Genomic DNA, 17,528 nt, shown 5'->3' on the forward strand with positions numbered 1-17,528 from the left:
ATTGCCGATATGCAGGGCACATGAGCCTCTGCCCATAGGAGAATCAAGCTCACCTCTCTCTGAGCGGCTTGACTGCTGGTTCCCCCTTGGTGATTTATGTATGCCACGGCCGTGGCATTGTCTGATTGAATTCTCACCGGGAACCCCTGCAATTTTGACGTCCAAGCCCTGAGGGCTAGTCGAGCAGCTCTGAGCTCCAAGATGTTGATGGGCAACTGCTTCTCTGGCTTTGCCCAAGTACCTTGGCGAGTGCAACCATCCAAAATTGCTCCCCAGCCCGTCAGGCTGGCGTCTGTGATCACTATCTTCCAAGCCACTGGGCTGAAAGACTTCCCCTTCAGTAGATTCTGAGGGTCTAACCACCAACACAGACTTTGTCGGACTCTTGATGAGAGCGGCAACGGGATATCCAAGGCCTGTGGCCTTCTGCTCCATGCTGACAGGATGGCTGCCTGTAGGATGCGAGTGTGGCTCTGGGCGTATGGTACCGCCTCGAATGTGGCCACCATCTTGCCTAGTAACCTCCTACATAGGCGAATAGTCGGTTCTTTCTTGCTTAGAACCAGTAGGATTAATTCCTTGATGGCTTTTACCTTCCTCAGAGGTAGGAACACTCTTTGTTGTTCTGTGTCTAATCTCATGCCGAGATATTCCAACTGCCTTGTGGGCTGGAAAGCTGACTTTTCTCGATTTAGGACCCAGCCGAACCTCTCGAGGTATTGGACCGTGAGGGCCACTGCTCGCTCCAAGCCGGGAGACGAGTGGTCTATGACTAGGAGGTCGTCCAGGTATGCTAGGATCGTGACCCCTTGGATCCTTAGCTTGGCTAGGATCGGAGCTAGGACCTTCGTGAACACCCGGGGGGCCGTAGCCAACCCGAAGGGAAGCGCCACGAATTGGAAGTGACGCGAAGCCACCATGAAGCGTAGATATCTTTGATGTGGCTGATAAATTGGAACATGAAGGTAGGCATCCTTTATGTCTATGGACGCCATGAAGTCGTCCTTCTGGAGTGTGGCAGCTGCTGACCGCACGGATTCCATCCGAAATGAGCGGATCTTTAGATATGCATTTACCATCTTTAGGTCCAAAATTGGCCTGACATCTCCCTTGGATTTTGGGATGATGAATAGGTTGGAGTAGAAACCCAGCCCCTGTTTTTCCAGGACTGGTACCTCTACTATTACTTCCTGGGAAAGTAGATGATCTAATGCCGATCTTAATGCGGCTCCCTTTTCCGGATCGTTTGGAATCCTCGACTTCTGGAAATGAGGAGGAGGAAACCTTAGGAAATCTAATTTGTAGCCTGTGGCCACGGAAGACCGTACCCACTCGTCGGGAATGCTGGCTTCCCAAATCTCTGAAAAGAGTCGCAGCCTTCCCCCCACCTTCGTGGGTGGGGGCGCCCCTTCATAAGGTTGGCTTGGGGGCTGGTTTTGCTGGTTTGCGAAACCACTGCCTTTTGCCTCTAACAGCCTGTCCTTGTGATTTGCTGTTGAAGCCGAAGTTTGCTTTTGCAGGAGGCCGTCGATACTGCTTGGCATTAGAGGGCCCCTGCCCAGGGGAATACTGTCGTTTAAACGCAGGTCCCTGAACCTTCTTCTTAGTTGGCAAGAGAGTACTCTTGCCGTTTGAAATGGTCTGAATGTATTTATCTAGGTCTTCTCCGAAGAGTCGTCCTCCATGGAAGGGGAACCCTACCAGGAGCTTCTTGCATGGGGGCTCAGACTCCCAGCTTTTTTAACCATAAGAGTCTTCTCATATGGATAAGGGATAACGATAAACGTGACGCTTGCTGGATAGAATCCTTGATTGCGTCTACCGTAAAACATATGGCCTTAGGGACATCCGAAAATTTTTCTGCCTGCTGGGCCGGAATAAGTTTAAGCATCTGCTTAAATTGATCCGATAATGCTTGAGCGACCCCAATCGCAGCCACAGCTGGCTGTACTACTGCCCCTGCAGTAGTGAAGGAGTTCTTAAGTAGTGCTTCCAAGCGCTTATCAACTGGATCCTTGAACACCTGTATGTTTTCTACAGGGCATGTTAACGATCTGTTAACACATGAGATGGCTGCGTCCACTGCAGGAGTAGCCCATCTTTTGGAAAAATTTTCTTCCATAGGATATAGGACAGAGAACCTTTTAGGTGGTAAGAAGATCTTATCTGGCTTGTTCCAATCTTGGAACAAAATTCCCTCTAATAGAGGATGGATCGGAAACACAGCATTGCTTTGAGGCGCCCTCAGTGAGCCCAAAGCTGAAACCGTCGATACCTGGAGATCTGGTACTGGCAAGTTGAACTGCCCCAGACTCCTCTGTATCCGGATCTTCGATCCCTGAACCTACTTGGTCCTTGTCCAAGAGGTCGTCCAATTCCCCTGAGGAAAGGACCTCCTCTTCTGAGGGTCCGCGCTCGGGCGACGGAGATCTATTCCGCTTACTGCCCCGCATAGCTGCGGCCCATGCTTTTCTGCATCTCTTTTAAAGAGGTGAGTAATACCTCCTCCGTGACCATCTTAGGGTTGGACTGACCCGCGTCAGCTCCAGCCCCAGATCCCGATGGCCCCAAGGCTCCCTGTGGGGAAAGCAGCGGCATAGCTTTGTCCGAGACCTCAGACTCTCTGGGGGAATCCCCACCTCTTGTACCCTCTGACCCGGATGCCATGGTACAATACCGAGGTACACCTGCTACCTATTGGTATTTGGAACTATAAAAGTTAATTGCCCAAACACCTGTTTGGGGGATAAAAAATGCTTCCTCTCCCCTAGATGACTTTTTTTTTTTTTTTTTTTCAAATCCAGGAAAGAAAAAACATTCTGTCCCCCTGAGTAGTATTGCAAAGAAAAACTATGAGATGGAAAGAAACAGCCTATTTCTAGGCTTGAAAAACAGTCCTCTGAAGACTGCAATATCCTTTCTGGCCACTGTGTGTCCTCGGCGCCCCCGTGCTGCCGCTCTGGTCTTTCTCCTCAGTTCCAAAGTATTGAATGGAACAAACAAGGAAGGGCCGCCCCTTCCTTTAAGCCACTGACCCGCCCTTCCCCCCCAGCAATCTCAAACAGGAAATGCCCCTCCCGACAGGGGGGGGGGGGGGGTTTGGGAGGAAGGGACCTCTCTGTTCCAGCAAACTGCAGCCTGCAGCCTGGAACCATGAGGAGGTCAGCGTTTTGCCTGCTTTGCAGGCCTTGAGGAGGAAGACTGAATGGAGCATCGCCTGGAGGTTTGCAGGTAAGCACAGCTCTCTGACACACACATATATTTTTATATAACACAGGCCCCACTCAATGCTTTTCCAACACTACAAGGGAGGTCACATCTTATGGGGAATAATACATAGAGAGCCATCCTATCTTTATGATATGTGACTAGTTTGCCAGATGCAGTGCATAACTTTAGGCATGTCCCCTGTGACCCCCCAGAAAAAACCTGCTAAGAACCAAGTTCCGCAAGTTTTCCCCTCACTTACCTGCTCCATGCCGCAGGACTTTGCCAAGCAAGAGGCCCAATCTTCCCCCATCTCCGTGGGGATGTCTAGACCTTCAGGCCCTGGGTTCCTATGAAGGATCCACTGTCCTGGGCCCATATAGCACCCTGGCAACAGAAAACATTAGGCACCCAAAGGTTTCTAAGTTCTGGGCCCAGGGTCCAGCTCTCTAAAAAGAAAAGCATTATGGGCTATACCCCAAGGGTTTGGGGTCCGGTTACTGACCACTTTAGCGCTGAGGCTTTTTTGGACAGAACCGGTAGCTCACCTAATCCCAAGGATGCGGAGGCAAGCTAAACCATGACTAACACCTAAGACACTGGCGTAAAACTGAGGTACTCCTCCTATGGGAGGGGGTTATATAGGGAGGGGCATTTCCTGTTTGAGATTGCCAGTGTCTACACCTGAAGGTACTCCATATAACCCATATAGTAATGAATGCCGCTCTGTGTCCCGTGATGTACGATAAAGAAACTTTCTTTAACATTCGAAGATTGTTGTAGAAGTTACAAGAATGTATGCGATGTGCCCAGTCATACTACAGAGCTGTATGTGTACAATATATAATATATACAGAATGTTGTTTTTTACTATGTTGTTAGTAGTTCTTTTATTTGAATCAAGTTGTGGTTTTAGCACTCTTTACTCTGTAATAACATACTGCTGTTGATGTATGTATAAACCGCTACACTGAATGAAAGAGAGCTTTTAATGTAAATGTCACAAAACAGAAAAAAATGCTGTATAAATATACCGCTAATAGCAAAATAGCTGAAATTCCTCTAAGATCCATGATTGCAACTTTGTCTTTTACAGTCATGCATTTTGTATGTGTATGGGGCTCAGGAAATGATGTTCATTCCATGCTTATGCTCCATTTAAAAGGTACACAGCAGTCAAAAGTGTAAAAAAATAAACTACAGTGGGGGGGGACACCCTAATATGACCCGGCCTTTGGCTTATCATTCAGGCATATCTGCTGACTACCAGGCCACACTGTGTCTTTTCCTTGTTGTCTGTAATCTGCTTTTGTGGAAACATTTGTTTGTGCTTGATTTCCAATTTTGGCAGGATATTACGGATCCCCACCATCACATTAACTTTTTTTCCCTGGAGGACCTCCTCATTCCTTTGACACCATCTTACACTGTCCACCATTCTAAGGGTACTACCGATCCCCACCATCACATTACCTCCTTTCTCTGAGGACCTCATCATTCCTTTAACACCATCTTACTCTTTCCACCATTCTAAGGCCCCGTACACACGACTGAGTTTCTCGGCAGAATTCAGCCAGAAACTCGATCGGAGCCGTATTCTGCCGAGAAACCCGGTCGTGTGTACACTTTTGGCCGAGGAAACCGACGAGGATCTCGTCTGGCCAAATAGAGAACATGTTCTCTATTTCCTCGTTAGTCAATGAGGAAACTTGGCTCGCTGAGATCCTCGGCGGCTTCACAAGGAACTCGACGAGCAAAACGATGTGTTTAGCCCGTCGAGTTTCTCGGACGTGTGTATGGGGCCTTAGGGTACTACAGATCCCCACCATCACATTAACTTTTTTTCCCTGGAGGACCCTTCTCATTCCTTTGACACCATCTTACACTGTCCACCATTCTAAGGGTACTACGGATCCCCACCAACACATTACCTCTTTTCTCTGAGGACCTCATCATTCCTTTGACACCATCTTACACTTTCCACCATTCTAAGGGTACTACAGATCCCCACCATCACATTACCTCTTTTCTCTGAGGACCTCATCATTCCTTTAACACCATCTTACTCTTTCCACCATTCTAAGAGTACTACAGATCCCCACCAACAAATTACCTCTTTTCTCTGAGGACCTCATCATTCCTTTGACACCATCTTACACTGTCCACCATTCTAAGGGTACTACGGATCCCCACCATCACATTACCTCTTTTCTCTGAAGACTAGACATGTGCGTTCCCGTTCGTAACTAATGGATTTTCGTACGAATTTCTTCGTTTTCGTACATTCCTATCAATTCGAACATCCGAAAAGCTGAAAGAACCAAAATACGAAAATTACAGAATTACTAATAAGCAAAATAACAAACAAGCAAAAATACGAACGTATAATTGGACAATCTTACTAAAATACGAAACACCGAAAAAGCAAAAGAACGAAAATGACATCTATAACAAACTATTTGCATTCCGCATTTTAAATCCTTTGTCTGTTCGTATTTTCATTCGTATTTTCATTTGTGTGTTTTGTAAATCCGTTTCTTTGTCTGTTCGTAAATCTGTGTACTTGTATCGTTCTTTCGAATGGGCACTGGGCAGTGTAGTTAGTGAGTGATTACTTAATATCTTAGCCAATCAGCTTATCTCTTTTGTGCTGAGTCACATTGTACAGTGTAAAGCCTCGTACACACGATCGGACTTCAAACAAACTTTTCCATGGATTTTTGTCTGAAGGGAGTTGGCCGGACTTTTGAAACCGAAAAAGTTTGTCAGATAGAGCGTACACACGGTCGGATTTTTTGGAAAACGCTCATTTTGACGTTTGTTGGCAAAAAGTCAGACCGTGTGTACGGGGCTTAAGAGAAAGTATATCTTAATATGGATTAGCCGCGTGTTGCTATGTATTTACGAAAGTACAAAATTACGAATCCACTAAACGAAAATTATTATCTACCAAAATTACGAATTTCGAATCAACGAAAATAAATTATATAGAATTATGAATCATTCAGTATAAACGAAAATAAAACTGTTACGAAAATACCAACGGGTCCGAATAGGAAAACTTGCGTCTTACTAAATACGAACGCGTCCAAATAGGAAAACTTGAGTCTTACGAAATTACGAATCTACGGAACGAGACGAAACGGAACAAAAAAATACGATTTTTTTTGTTGTGCAGACGAAACGGAACAAAAAAATACGAACATTTTTGTTGTGCACATGTCTACTGAGGACCTCCTCATTCCTTTGACACCATCTTACACTGTCCACCATTCTAAGGGTACTACGGATCCCCACCATCACATTACCTCCTTTCTCTGAGGACTTTATCATTCCTTTGACACCATCTTACACTTTCCACCATTCTAAGGGTAATATGGATCCCCACCATCACATTACCCGTTTTTCCTGGAGGACTACATCACTCCTTTGACATCATCCTGCATTTTCCACCATTCTCATTCCAATACCAACCAAGGTTAGCTGATTAGAAAAGCCAATGAGAGGGTGTGACTAAACACATTGCTCAGTACTGCCATGCCCCATACACATGATCGGAAATTTAGGACAGCAAAAGTGAGAAATTTACGACAGCTGAAGGCTTTCACACTGAAGCGGTGCGCTAGCAGGACCGCTCCAAAAGACCCGATACCCGCATCTTTGGAGCGGTGAAGGAGTGGGATGTTTACCGCTCCTCCACCACTCCTTCTCATTGAAAGCAATGGGAAACCGCGGTAATACCGCCGGCAATGCGCCTCTGCAGAGGCGCATTACGGGTGGTATTAACCCTTTTTCGGCCGCTAGCGGGGGTTAAACCCACACCGCTAGTGGCCGAATATCGCGGTAAAAATTACGGTATAGCGGCACTATAAATAGCGCCGCTATACCGCCAGCGCACCACCTGCGCCAAGTGTGAAAGGGGCCTAAGTGTAGAAATATCTTGCTAAATGTTGTACTTTCATTAAATGTAACCATATTGCTACACTTCACTTCTCTTCACTTTTATACTCAGTTGTGACATGAAACTACTTGTATATCAAGTCAAAATTTATTTTAAAATGTTGCTTGTCTTGCAAAACCCTCTCAAACCAAGTTACTCTCAAACCAAGGTTTTACTGTGTCTATATATATATATATATATATATATATAGTGTGTATATAAGCATAGGAGGTGCTAGAGGGATGTAAACATGTCCCTGAAAATTTGGAGCACATCTCCTCCTCTTTCCTGTTAGATTGTTAGTTCCAACGGGGGAAAATTACTAAAACTGGTGCACTACAGGAGAGTCAGGACGCCCACTAACACACAGCTCCTTTCTCTATCGGCAACGTAGAGAGCATCCTGACTCTCCTGTAGTCCAAGGGAGGGGGCTAGCATGACACTCCACACCAGGGAGAAAGCCTTGCATTACTGTGTGGAGTTACAGACAGAAGAACAGGAAGTGAGGATTTCTCAGAAGAAATAAGGACATTTAAAAGCAAAATGGAAGGATGAGGTAAGTGAAGGAGGACTGCACTAAGGTAAAGGAAGCTATTTAGGGATTTTTTTTTTTACCTTTACAACCCCTTTAACCTCCCTGGCGGTATGATTCTTTCAGAAAAAAGATGCTGAAAGCAGTACCATTATTTGCAAGGAAATTTGGCGTTTTATACTGTAGGCCAGTAATTCTTAGGAATAACTCACTTAAATCTGACCAAACCAGAGTCTAATAGGCATCCCGGGTATGAATTTTTTTTAAAAACAAAATTATAAATTATAATATAATAAATAATTATAAATAATTATAACAAATAATAATATAATTCTAATAAAAATTGTTCAATAATGTAATCAACTCAAAATCAGTGAAATTTGCTCGGTTGCAGAATTGTCGCTGTCATTACTTTTATTTTTTTATGACGAATTTCCCCACAAATCGCTATCGCACAATTCTGCAAGTGATTATAATTTATTATCGCTGTTTTCTAGCTGCTCTAAAACCATTTTTGACATAAAGGGACACCTTTGGTTGCTATGGAAAATCTACAGTTTGCAGGGAGAAAGAAACGTTTTTATTATATAAAAGTACATGTAGGACACTGGGCAGACCACTAGGGACAAGGGGGGGTGTATTTTTTACATACAGTACTGTAATCTATAAGATTACAGTATACTGTATGTAAAGTGTTTGTTTACCTTTTTGAATTTGGCGCCGATCTCCGCCCCCGTGCGTTGTAATGTCGCAGGGAACGGAGATCGGTGGCACAGGAGGACACTGTGTGAATCGAGCGAGGTCCCGCTCGCTCACACAGCGCAGTGGCATCGCTGGATCCAGGGACAAGGTAAGCCAGCGCGCGCTGCAGGCTCTGCATAGCTACCCCGAGCGTGACTCGGAGTTACCGTTTTTAGCACAAAAAATCCACCCCGAGTCACGCTTGGGGATACCGCCAGGAGGGTTAAGATAAGCTGTTCACTGATCTACTTAGGTTTTGTCTGGAGTTAACCTGTCTAAAGAACATTACCTTGATTACTGTGTTCACTATGATCTTCGTTATTTTCCGCAGAGCTCATCGCAATGACATGGAGAACATCTATCCATTCCTGTTCCTTGGTGCCATCTACTCCTTGTTGGATCCCAACCTAAACATCGCCAGAATTCATTTCTTCATCTTCTTCGTGGGCCGTCTAGTACACACAGTTGCTTATGTGTTTTCCTTGAAAGCTCCGACACGTTCATTGGCCTACAGCATCGCTCAGCTTCCCTGCCTCTCTATGGCTCTGCAGATTCTCTACTCTGTTACTTCTTACTGGTAAATGAGAATCCAGTAATGGAATCCACTAGGACCATGTGAAAGGTGCCATTTCCTTGCAGTGGCTGGGATGCAGCTCAGTACTGCATCTGCAAAGACTGTGTACTCTAACAATGTTAACAGTATTGACTGACATTTTGTTTCCATAATAGTGTTCACGGTTTCTGAAGAATATTGTGTATTGTGCAGAACAATGATGAAGTGTTTTTAGAAACTTTTATTTGTCCTGTTTCTTCAGTGGTATGTGAGTCCTGTTGTATTTTTTTTTAATTGTGTGTCATATTGTTGCTATGCTAATTAAATGTTCATGATGCTATATGCTTTAAATCTGTCCATATTTTGGAAGGGAAGTCCATATTCCTGGACCTCAGGGGCAGGTCTTCTTCTTGATTCAAAGGTGGGCATGGTTGGTTGAATTGGCTTTATTTGTTTTGATTGGTATAGTAACATCATTGTTTAGGCTTAAAGGGAACCTTTGCTTTTCCCATGAAGAACAAAGCAACAGGTCTATTTGGTCCATTTTAGTGCTCCCCACACAGCTCTATACAGTGGAACCTCGGATTGCGAGTAACGCGGTTAAAGAGCATTTCGCAATACGAGCACTGTATTTTTAAAAATCCTAACTCGCTTAGCAAGTGTTGTCTCGCAAAACCAGTAGGATTCAGGCCAAATCGAAGAAGTCGATCGGTGCTGTTGGGAAATGCTCACAAAGACTTGGAAATACTCAGTTTCCGAGGTCCTCAGGCCTTTCCAGCTGTTTCCGAGGCTTTCCGGCGCCCCTCGACCTCTGGTCACATGCGGTATTGCATGCCACTGAAGTCAGTGCGGAACAAATTATTTTCACTTCCATAGACTTCAATGGGGAAACTCGCTTTGATATGCAAGTACTTTGGATTACGAGCATTCTCCTGGAACGGATTATGCTTGTAATCCGAGGTTCCACTGTATGTGTGTGTGTGTATATATATATATATATATATATATATATATATATATATATATATATATATATACACACACACACACACACTATATTACCAAAAGTATTGAAGCGTCTGCCTTAACATGCACATGAACTTTAATGGCATCCCAGTCTTAGTCTGTAGTGTTCAATATTAAGTTGGCCCACCCTCTACAGCATGGGTCTTCAAACTATGGCCCTCCAGTTGTTCAGGAACTACAATTCCCATCATGCCTAGCCATGTCTGTGAATGTCAGAGTTTTACAATGCCTCATGGGATGTGTAGTTCCGCAACAGCTGAAGGGCCGTAGTTTGAGGATCCCTGCTCTACAGCTATAACAGCTTAAATTCTTCTGGGAAGGCTGTCCACAAGGTTTAGAAGGGTGTCTATGGGAATGTTTGAACATTCTTCCAGAGGCGCATTTGTGAGGTCAGGCACTGATGTTAGATGAGAAGGCCTGGCTTGCATCCTCCGCCCTTCATGTCTTTATGGACCTTGGTGCTCAGTCATGTTGGAACAGGAAGAGGCAAACCTCAAACTGTTCCCATAAAGTTGGGAGAATGAAATTGTCCAAAATGTTTTGGTATGCTGACGCCTTAAGAGTTCCCTTCACTGCAACTAAGGGGTCAAGCCCAACCCCTGAAAAACAAACCCCACACCATAATCCCCCTTCCACCAAAATGATTTGGACCAGTGAACAAAGCAAGGTTCATAAAGACATGGATGAGGGAATTTGGGGTGGAGGAACTTGACTGGCCTGCAAAGAGTCCTGATTGCAACCTGATAGAACACCTTTGGGCAAAGCACAGGTTCATGTTATTGAATCTATTGTTTTTCAAACCATAATGTTGGCAATCACAAGCCCAAAAATAGCAGGAAGCACTGCTTGCAATAATTGGGCTGCTAGAAAGCCAGGATGGAGTCTACAGGGTTCAGCAGGGCCGATCCGCCCTATAGGCTCACTATGCAAGCCGCTTAGGGCCCCGCAAAGCTGGGGAGGGCCCCCCAAATTACTAGAGGCTCCGCCTGGTAAGAAGTCATTTTCGGCCCATCACCCCGCTTCTCAACTCGCTGGCTGCATGGGAGAAGAGGTAAGAAGTCAGCACCCCCCCCCCCCCCCGCTTCTCACTTTAATGTAAGATGTAATTTCTGACAGCAGAACACCCCCTCTCCGCGCTTCTCAACTTTAATCTTTAATGTGACATGTCACTGCAGTGCCCCCACATCCCTGACCCCCCCCCCCCCCCCCCCATCTCGACTTTAATGTGACATGTCATTTTGCTTAGGGCCCCAGGGAGGTCAGGATCGGCACTGGGGGAGGACAGGCATACATTTCCCTACTGTTTTCAGAAAATATCTGCCTGTTTATAGCCTCAGGCAGGTTTTTACTTACTATATGGAACTTCTGGCATTTGTTGGAAGCACTGCTGTGTCTCAACTTTATTCAGAGCTAGATTTAAATTGTATTTCCCCCTAGGCAACATTTATTCTGCTGCCCCCCTGTGGCCACAGACTTCCAAACACCTCCTATACAGCATAGTAAGAAAGATGTATGAAACATGATAAAATAATTCTGCTTCTACCTTCAGACCCTTCAATATGACTTACTTCACAATGTACAAAATACTCTGCTCCTGAGCAGATGAACAAGAGTTGTCTCAAAGTGGTATTAACCGCTTCAGCCCCAAACCATTTTGTTGCTAAAGGACCAGACCACTTTTTGCGATTTGGCACTGCGTCGCTTTAATTGACGATTGTGCGACGTGGCTCCCAAACAAAATTGGCGTCCTTTTTTCCCACAAATAGAGCTTTCTTTTGTTGGTATTTGATCACCTCTGCGCTTTTTATTTTTTGCGCTATAAACAAAAATATAGCGTAAATTTTGAAAAAAATGCAATATTTTTTTATTTTTGCTTTAATAAATATCCCCAAAAATATATATATAAAAAAAAATTGTTTCCCTCAGCTTAGGCCGATACGTATTCTTCAACATATTTTTGGTAAAAAAAAATCACAATAAGCGTATATTGATTGGTTTGCGCAAAAGTTTTTAGTGTCTACAAAATAGGGGATAGTTTTATGGCATTTTTATTAATATTTTTTTTTTTTTACTAGTAATAGTGGCTATCAGCGATTTTTATCGTGACTGCGACATTATGGCGGACACATCGGACACTTTTGACATCATTTTGGGACCATTGTCATTTTTACAGCGATCAGTGCTATAAAAATGCGCTGATTACTGTGAAAATGACACTGGTAGTGAAGGGGTTAACCTGTAGGGTGCGCCGAAGGGGTTAAGTGTGCCCTAGTGAGTGATTCTTACTGTGTGTGGGTGTGGCTTGGTGTGTGACATCACTGATCGTCGTTCCCTATGACAGGGAACAGACGATCAGAGACACTCTCACTAGGAAGAATGGGGAAAGGTTTGTTTACACTCACCTCTCCCCGTTCTTCAGCTCTGTGACCCGATCGCGGGACACCGGCGGCGATCGGGTCCACGGGCACGGAGCACAGGATCAGGTCGCGAGTGCGCTGCTGGTGCTGCGCGCGCGACCCACGGCTGGGCATCTTGAAGGTGACATACATGTATGTGCTTATGCCCAGCCGTGCCGCTCTGCCGACGTATATCGGCGTTAGTCAGTCCTTAGCGGTTAAACTCAAAACTAAATATGTAATATATTGCAGCCTACCAATCATTAGATGTGAATTCTGCATTTGTTTTCTTTGACTTTTTCACTATTTGGCCAGTAACACACCTTCTGTATGAGTGAAACGCAACTCTGGAGGAATAAAAACAAGAGGCATAGCAGACAGCAGCATTGTCAGTGAGGGGGGGGGGGGGGGTAGTGTTAAATGTACTAGCAGATTTAGATACGCTAACAAACTGAAGCTAAACTCCGGCTCGTACTTTATAAGCAGTTACAGCAAACATTTTTTTTTCCTTTTAAGATAAAGGTTTTGCATGAATAATTAAAAGCTGATCATTTTCATCACCTCTGCCAGTGTTAAGTGTTTTTTCTCATCCATGTAAAAATTGATACATTTTGCTGGAGAGTTTGTGCTTTGATGCAATGGCTTCTACACCTCAAACTGGATCTGATGACCTCACGACATCTTCTCCAACATCAGTACATTACCCTGAACTGAGGAATTGGCAATTTGTGTCCATGAAACACGTTTTTTTTTCTTTGGTGAAATAAAGAAACTTGATTGATTGATTAACTTGAATGATTAAAGGGGTTGTAAAGGTAAAAAAAAAAAAATCCCTAAATAGCTTCATTTACCTTAGTGCAGTCCTCCTTCATTTACCTCATCCTTCCATTTTACTTTTAAATGTCTTAAATGTTCTTCTGAGAAATCCTCACTTCCTGTTCTTCTGTCTGTAACTACACACAGTAATGCGAGGCTTTCTCCCTGGTGTGGAGAAAGCCTCTTGAGGGGGGAGAGGGCGAGCAGGAGTGTCAGGACGCCCACTAACACACAGCTCCTTTCTCTATCTGCAAAGTAGAGAGTGTCCTGACTCTCCTGCTCGCCCCCTCAAGAGGCTTTCTCCACACTAGGGAGAAAGCCTCCCATTACTGTGTGGAGTTACAGACAGAAGAACAGGAAGTGAGGATTTCTCAGAAGAAATAAGGACATTTAAAAGCAAAATTGAAGGATGAGGTAAGTGAAGGAGGACTGCACTAAGGTAAAGGAAGCTATTCAGGGAATTTTTTTTTTACCTTTACAACCCCTTTAAACCATATGACCTATCCTTAGACAAATGACAACAGACGCCTCTGCCGATCGAACCACCGATGATGAGCTTTTTTCAAAACCTCTTGTCATGTAATGATTTCACAAACCCGTCTGAGAGTTCTGTAGAGAATCCAGGATTGGGAACCCCGCGGCATCCAGAGTGACCAACCGAATCCTGAGTGGAGACAACTTTTCTCCACATACATGCTTGGAAGGTTGCAGATCTCCACTCGGCAGGGTGATCTCAGCCTCAATAGAGGCAAGTTATTTTCCCATGTCCTTTTCCTATTGAACCTTTTGAGCCAACCACAAATTTTTGGGGACAACTTACAACACTATAATGGCTCTTCCGCCTCACTCTTTTTTTTTTTTTCAGAGGACATTCCAAGCTGCACCAGAGACCCCTTGGGACTGTACCCCTCAGATCTTCATGGATCATGACATCCTATATCAGTGATGGCGAACCTTGGCACCCCAGATGTTTTGTAACTACATTTCTCATGCACTCTGCAGTGTAGTTGAGCATCATGGGAAATGTAGTTCCAAAACATCTGGGGTGCCAAGGTTCACCATCACTGTCCTATATCTTATCATGTTTCATGTTAGAACCCTTATATGATTCAGAGTTCAGTAAATAAGGCTTTACACATCTCCAGAGCATTTCATACATTTCCAAGAGAAGAGACTTTAGGCTTAATTCACAAAGCTTAAAGGAGTTGTAAAGGAAAACATTTTTTTGCCTAAAATGAATGTCTGCAAGGTAGACAGAATAGTGTAATGATTCTGTTAAAAAACGAGTAAATACCTATTAATTTCCTTCATCTATATCACCTCCGGCATTCTAGTTTCTGTTCTTACATTCACTTCCGGGATTTGCGGCGCTCGTTCATGTAAGAACTACATTTCCCAGTATGCATTGCGGCACGCCCAGTAATTCACACCTCCTTAAAGTCTCTAACATGTAGAGAGCGTCCTGCCGCGCAGATGTAGTTCCCAGGAGGGGGCGAGCACGTCACTGACCACCGCAGTAAAGCCTCCCGTCACGGTGGTGAGTAAAATCAGACAAGCAGGAAGTGAACAGAACAGAGAAGAAATAGATCAAATTCTGAGCAAAAACGAACAATGAGGAAGTGAAAAGAGGAATGACTGCAGGTAAAGGATGCTTATTATGATTTTTTTTTTCCCTTTAGAACCCGTTTAAAGACAAGTATCTTTATTTTAGACATGTGACTGTCAGGGGCATCTTAATAGCATCCTAGGCCCCTGGGCAAAGCCATGCACTGGGGCACTTATCAGTCTGCCCCAATTTACACTCCTACTCTCAAGAATTAAAGTATAAAAAGTTGATAGAATTAAACATATATTTATTAGTGCTTTAAATAAAATGAATTATAAACAATAAGAAGAGCACAGGAAGGTGGGTGGTGGTTTCAGAATAACAGAGTACAAAGGGAGTCAGGAGGGCACAATACAGGTTCTGCCCGGGCCATCCTGGGACAGCTTAGTAAAAAGCATGAATGTCCCAGCAAATCTGGGAACAGTTAGCAAGTATAATGTAATTCATGATTATCATGGAGCCCGCCTAATTCAAATTTGGATCAGGGGGGCGTGTTTTATGTAAATGTTCTGTGACCCGACGTGATTGACGTTTTTCCCGAATGGTGCATGCGCCGTCCGTGGAATTTTCCAGTGTGCATTGCTCCAAAGTACGCCGCAAGGACGTCATTGGTTTTGACGTGAACGTAAATGATGTCCAGCCCCATTGACAGACGACTTACGCAAACGACGTAACTTTTTTAAATTTCGACGCGGGAACGACGGCCATACTTAACATTGCACTTACGCCACCATATAGCAGGGGTAACTATACGCCGGGAAAAGCCTAACGTAAACGGCGTAACTTTACTGCGTCCGCAGGGCGTACGTTCGGGAATTCGCGTATCTAGCTAATTTGCATACTCAAAGCGGAATTCGACGGAAGCACCACCTAGCGGCCAGCGTAAATATGCAGTTACGATCCGACGGCGTAAGAGACTTACGCCTGTCGGATCTAACAGATACAGTATCTATGCGTAACTGATTCTAAGAATCAGGCGCATAGATACGACGGCACAACGCAGAGATACGACAGCGTATCTGGAGATACGCCATCGTATCTCCACTGAGAATTTGGCCCAATATCTGTACAGCTTGTAGTAAGCAGGAAATCAGGAACATTGGAGTACCAGACTCTCACACACCCTCTCTTCTGGGTGGAAGCTGTACTTATTAAATATTTATATCCATTAATTCATATTAAGCTAAAAGGACAAAAATAAATAATACTAATCGGTGAGATATAATCTTTATAAAAAAATATATAAACTGTGCTATAAACCATCTATCCCTAAAGAATAAGCAGCAATTATTTTGTGTAACACAGTCACAAAAACAGTAAATAAAAAGCAAGTAAGAATTGCATTAAACATTAAATGTGAAGTCCATGGGCCGGATTCAGAAAGATGAGCGCATAACTTTGGGCGCAAGTTCCGTATGCAGAAAGAACTTGCGCCATTAGTTACGTAACGCCAATCACAGCTGATCATCACGTGAACCAGGAAGTGTCGGTAAACAGCATTCCTTGTTTCGCGCTGACAGGGAGAGCCAATCGGTGGCTCTCCTTGTCAGAGGCGGGGGTCTGTGCTGATAATCAGCACATTCATTATCAGCACAGCCCCCTCAGATGTGCCAATCAGCTACCAATCAGTGCCCCAATAATAAAGTCAGCAAGTGCCCACCACAGTGCCATCAGTGTCCACCACAGTGCCAGTGTCCACCACAGTGCCAATCAGTACCACCTATCAGTGCACATCACACCCGCCTGTCAGTGCCCATCAATGTGGCCTATTAGTGCTGCATATCAGTACCGCCTATTGGTGTCCATCTGTGCTGCATATCAGTGCTGCCTATTAGTGCCCATCAATTCTACATATCAGTGCCTCCTCGTCAGTGCCCATAAGTGCCACCTTATGAGTGCCAACTGTTCAGTTCCACTTACCTTATGAGTGCCAACTCATCAGTGCCCATCAGTGCCACCTCATTAGTGCCCGTCAGTGAAGGGGAAAACAACATTGTATGACAGAAACTAAGAAAAACTTTTTTTTCTTCAAAAATGTTGGTCTTTTTTAGTTTCTTTAGCAAAACATAAAAACCCCAGAGGTGATCAAATACCACCAAAAGAAAGCTCTATTTGTGGGAAGAAAATTATAAAAATGTAGTTTGGGTAAAGTGTAGCATGACCGCACAATTGTCATTCAAAGTGTGACAGCGCTGAAAGCTGAAAAATTGTCCTGGGCAGGAAAGGGGTGAAAGTGCCTGGTATCGAAGTGGTTAAAAACATAAATTGACAACCCTATCCCACTTTTTATTATAATGCCCATAGACCATCCACTGAAGTAGCTGACTGTTGCAATACAAGTTGAAATATTTTTGTTTTTGTTTTTTTATTAGGTACAAAATAGTGGCACAAAACGCAATATCATATATCAAGAGAAATACAGTATATAGGTTTTACTAGTAAGGACAAATAATGCTAACATATACAGTCAATGATATAAGTAGTTCGCTAGGATTGACTGAGTGTCATTGAAATATATAGACAGCTGGGGTTTATAATCTTTGTTTGTTTTTTCTCTTTATTAAAAAGTCTTCCTTCATCCAGAAAGCAAAATATTCTGTGAGTATGTGCAGTACCACATTTAACCACTACGTGACAGCAGAGTCACATCTACTGCTATATCACAGAGAAATCCTGCAAACTATTCATACTTCATGCACCCAAACTCACAA

At 44.0% G+C, this 17,528-nt stretch overlaps 1 protein-coding gene across 1 annotated transcript in view; it reads left to right on the forward strand.

Moving 5' to 3' along the window:
- The window catches only part of PTGES (prostaglandin E synthase), a 121,852-nt gene extending 112,539 nt beyond the window's left edge, over window positions 1–9,313 (forward strand). The window contains exon 3 of the mRNA XM_040324671.1: window positions 8,752–9,313. Within this exon, the coding sequence (XP_040180605.1) occupies window positions 8,752–9,001 (250 nt within the window). The 3' untranslated portion in view covers window positions 9,002–9,313. The remainder of the gene's footprint in view (window positions 1–8,751) is intronic.
- Window positions 9,314–17,528: the final 8,215 nt, after the last annotated feature.

This window comes from Rana temporaria, chromosome 9 (genome assembly GCF_905171775.1).
Source record: "Rana temporaria chromosome 9, aRanTem1.1, whole genome shotgun sequence".
NCBI lineage: Eukaryota > Metazoa > Chordata > Amphibia > Anura > Ranidae > Rana > Rana temporaria.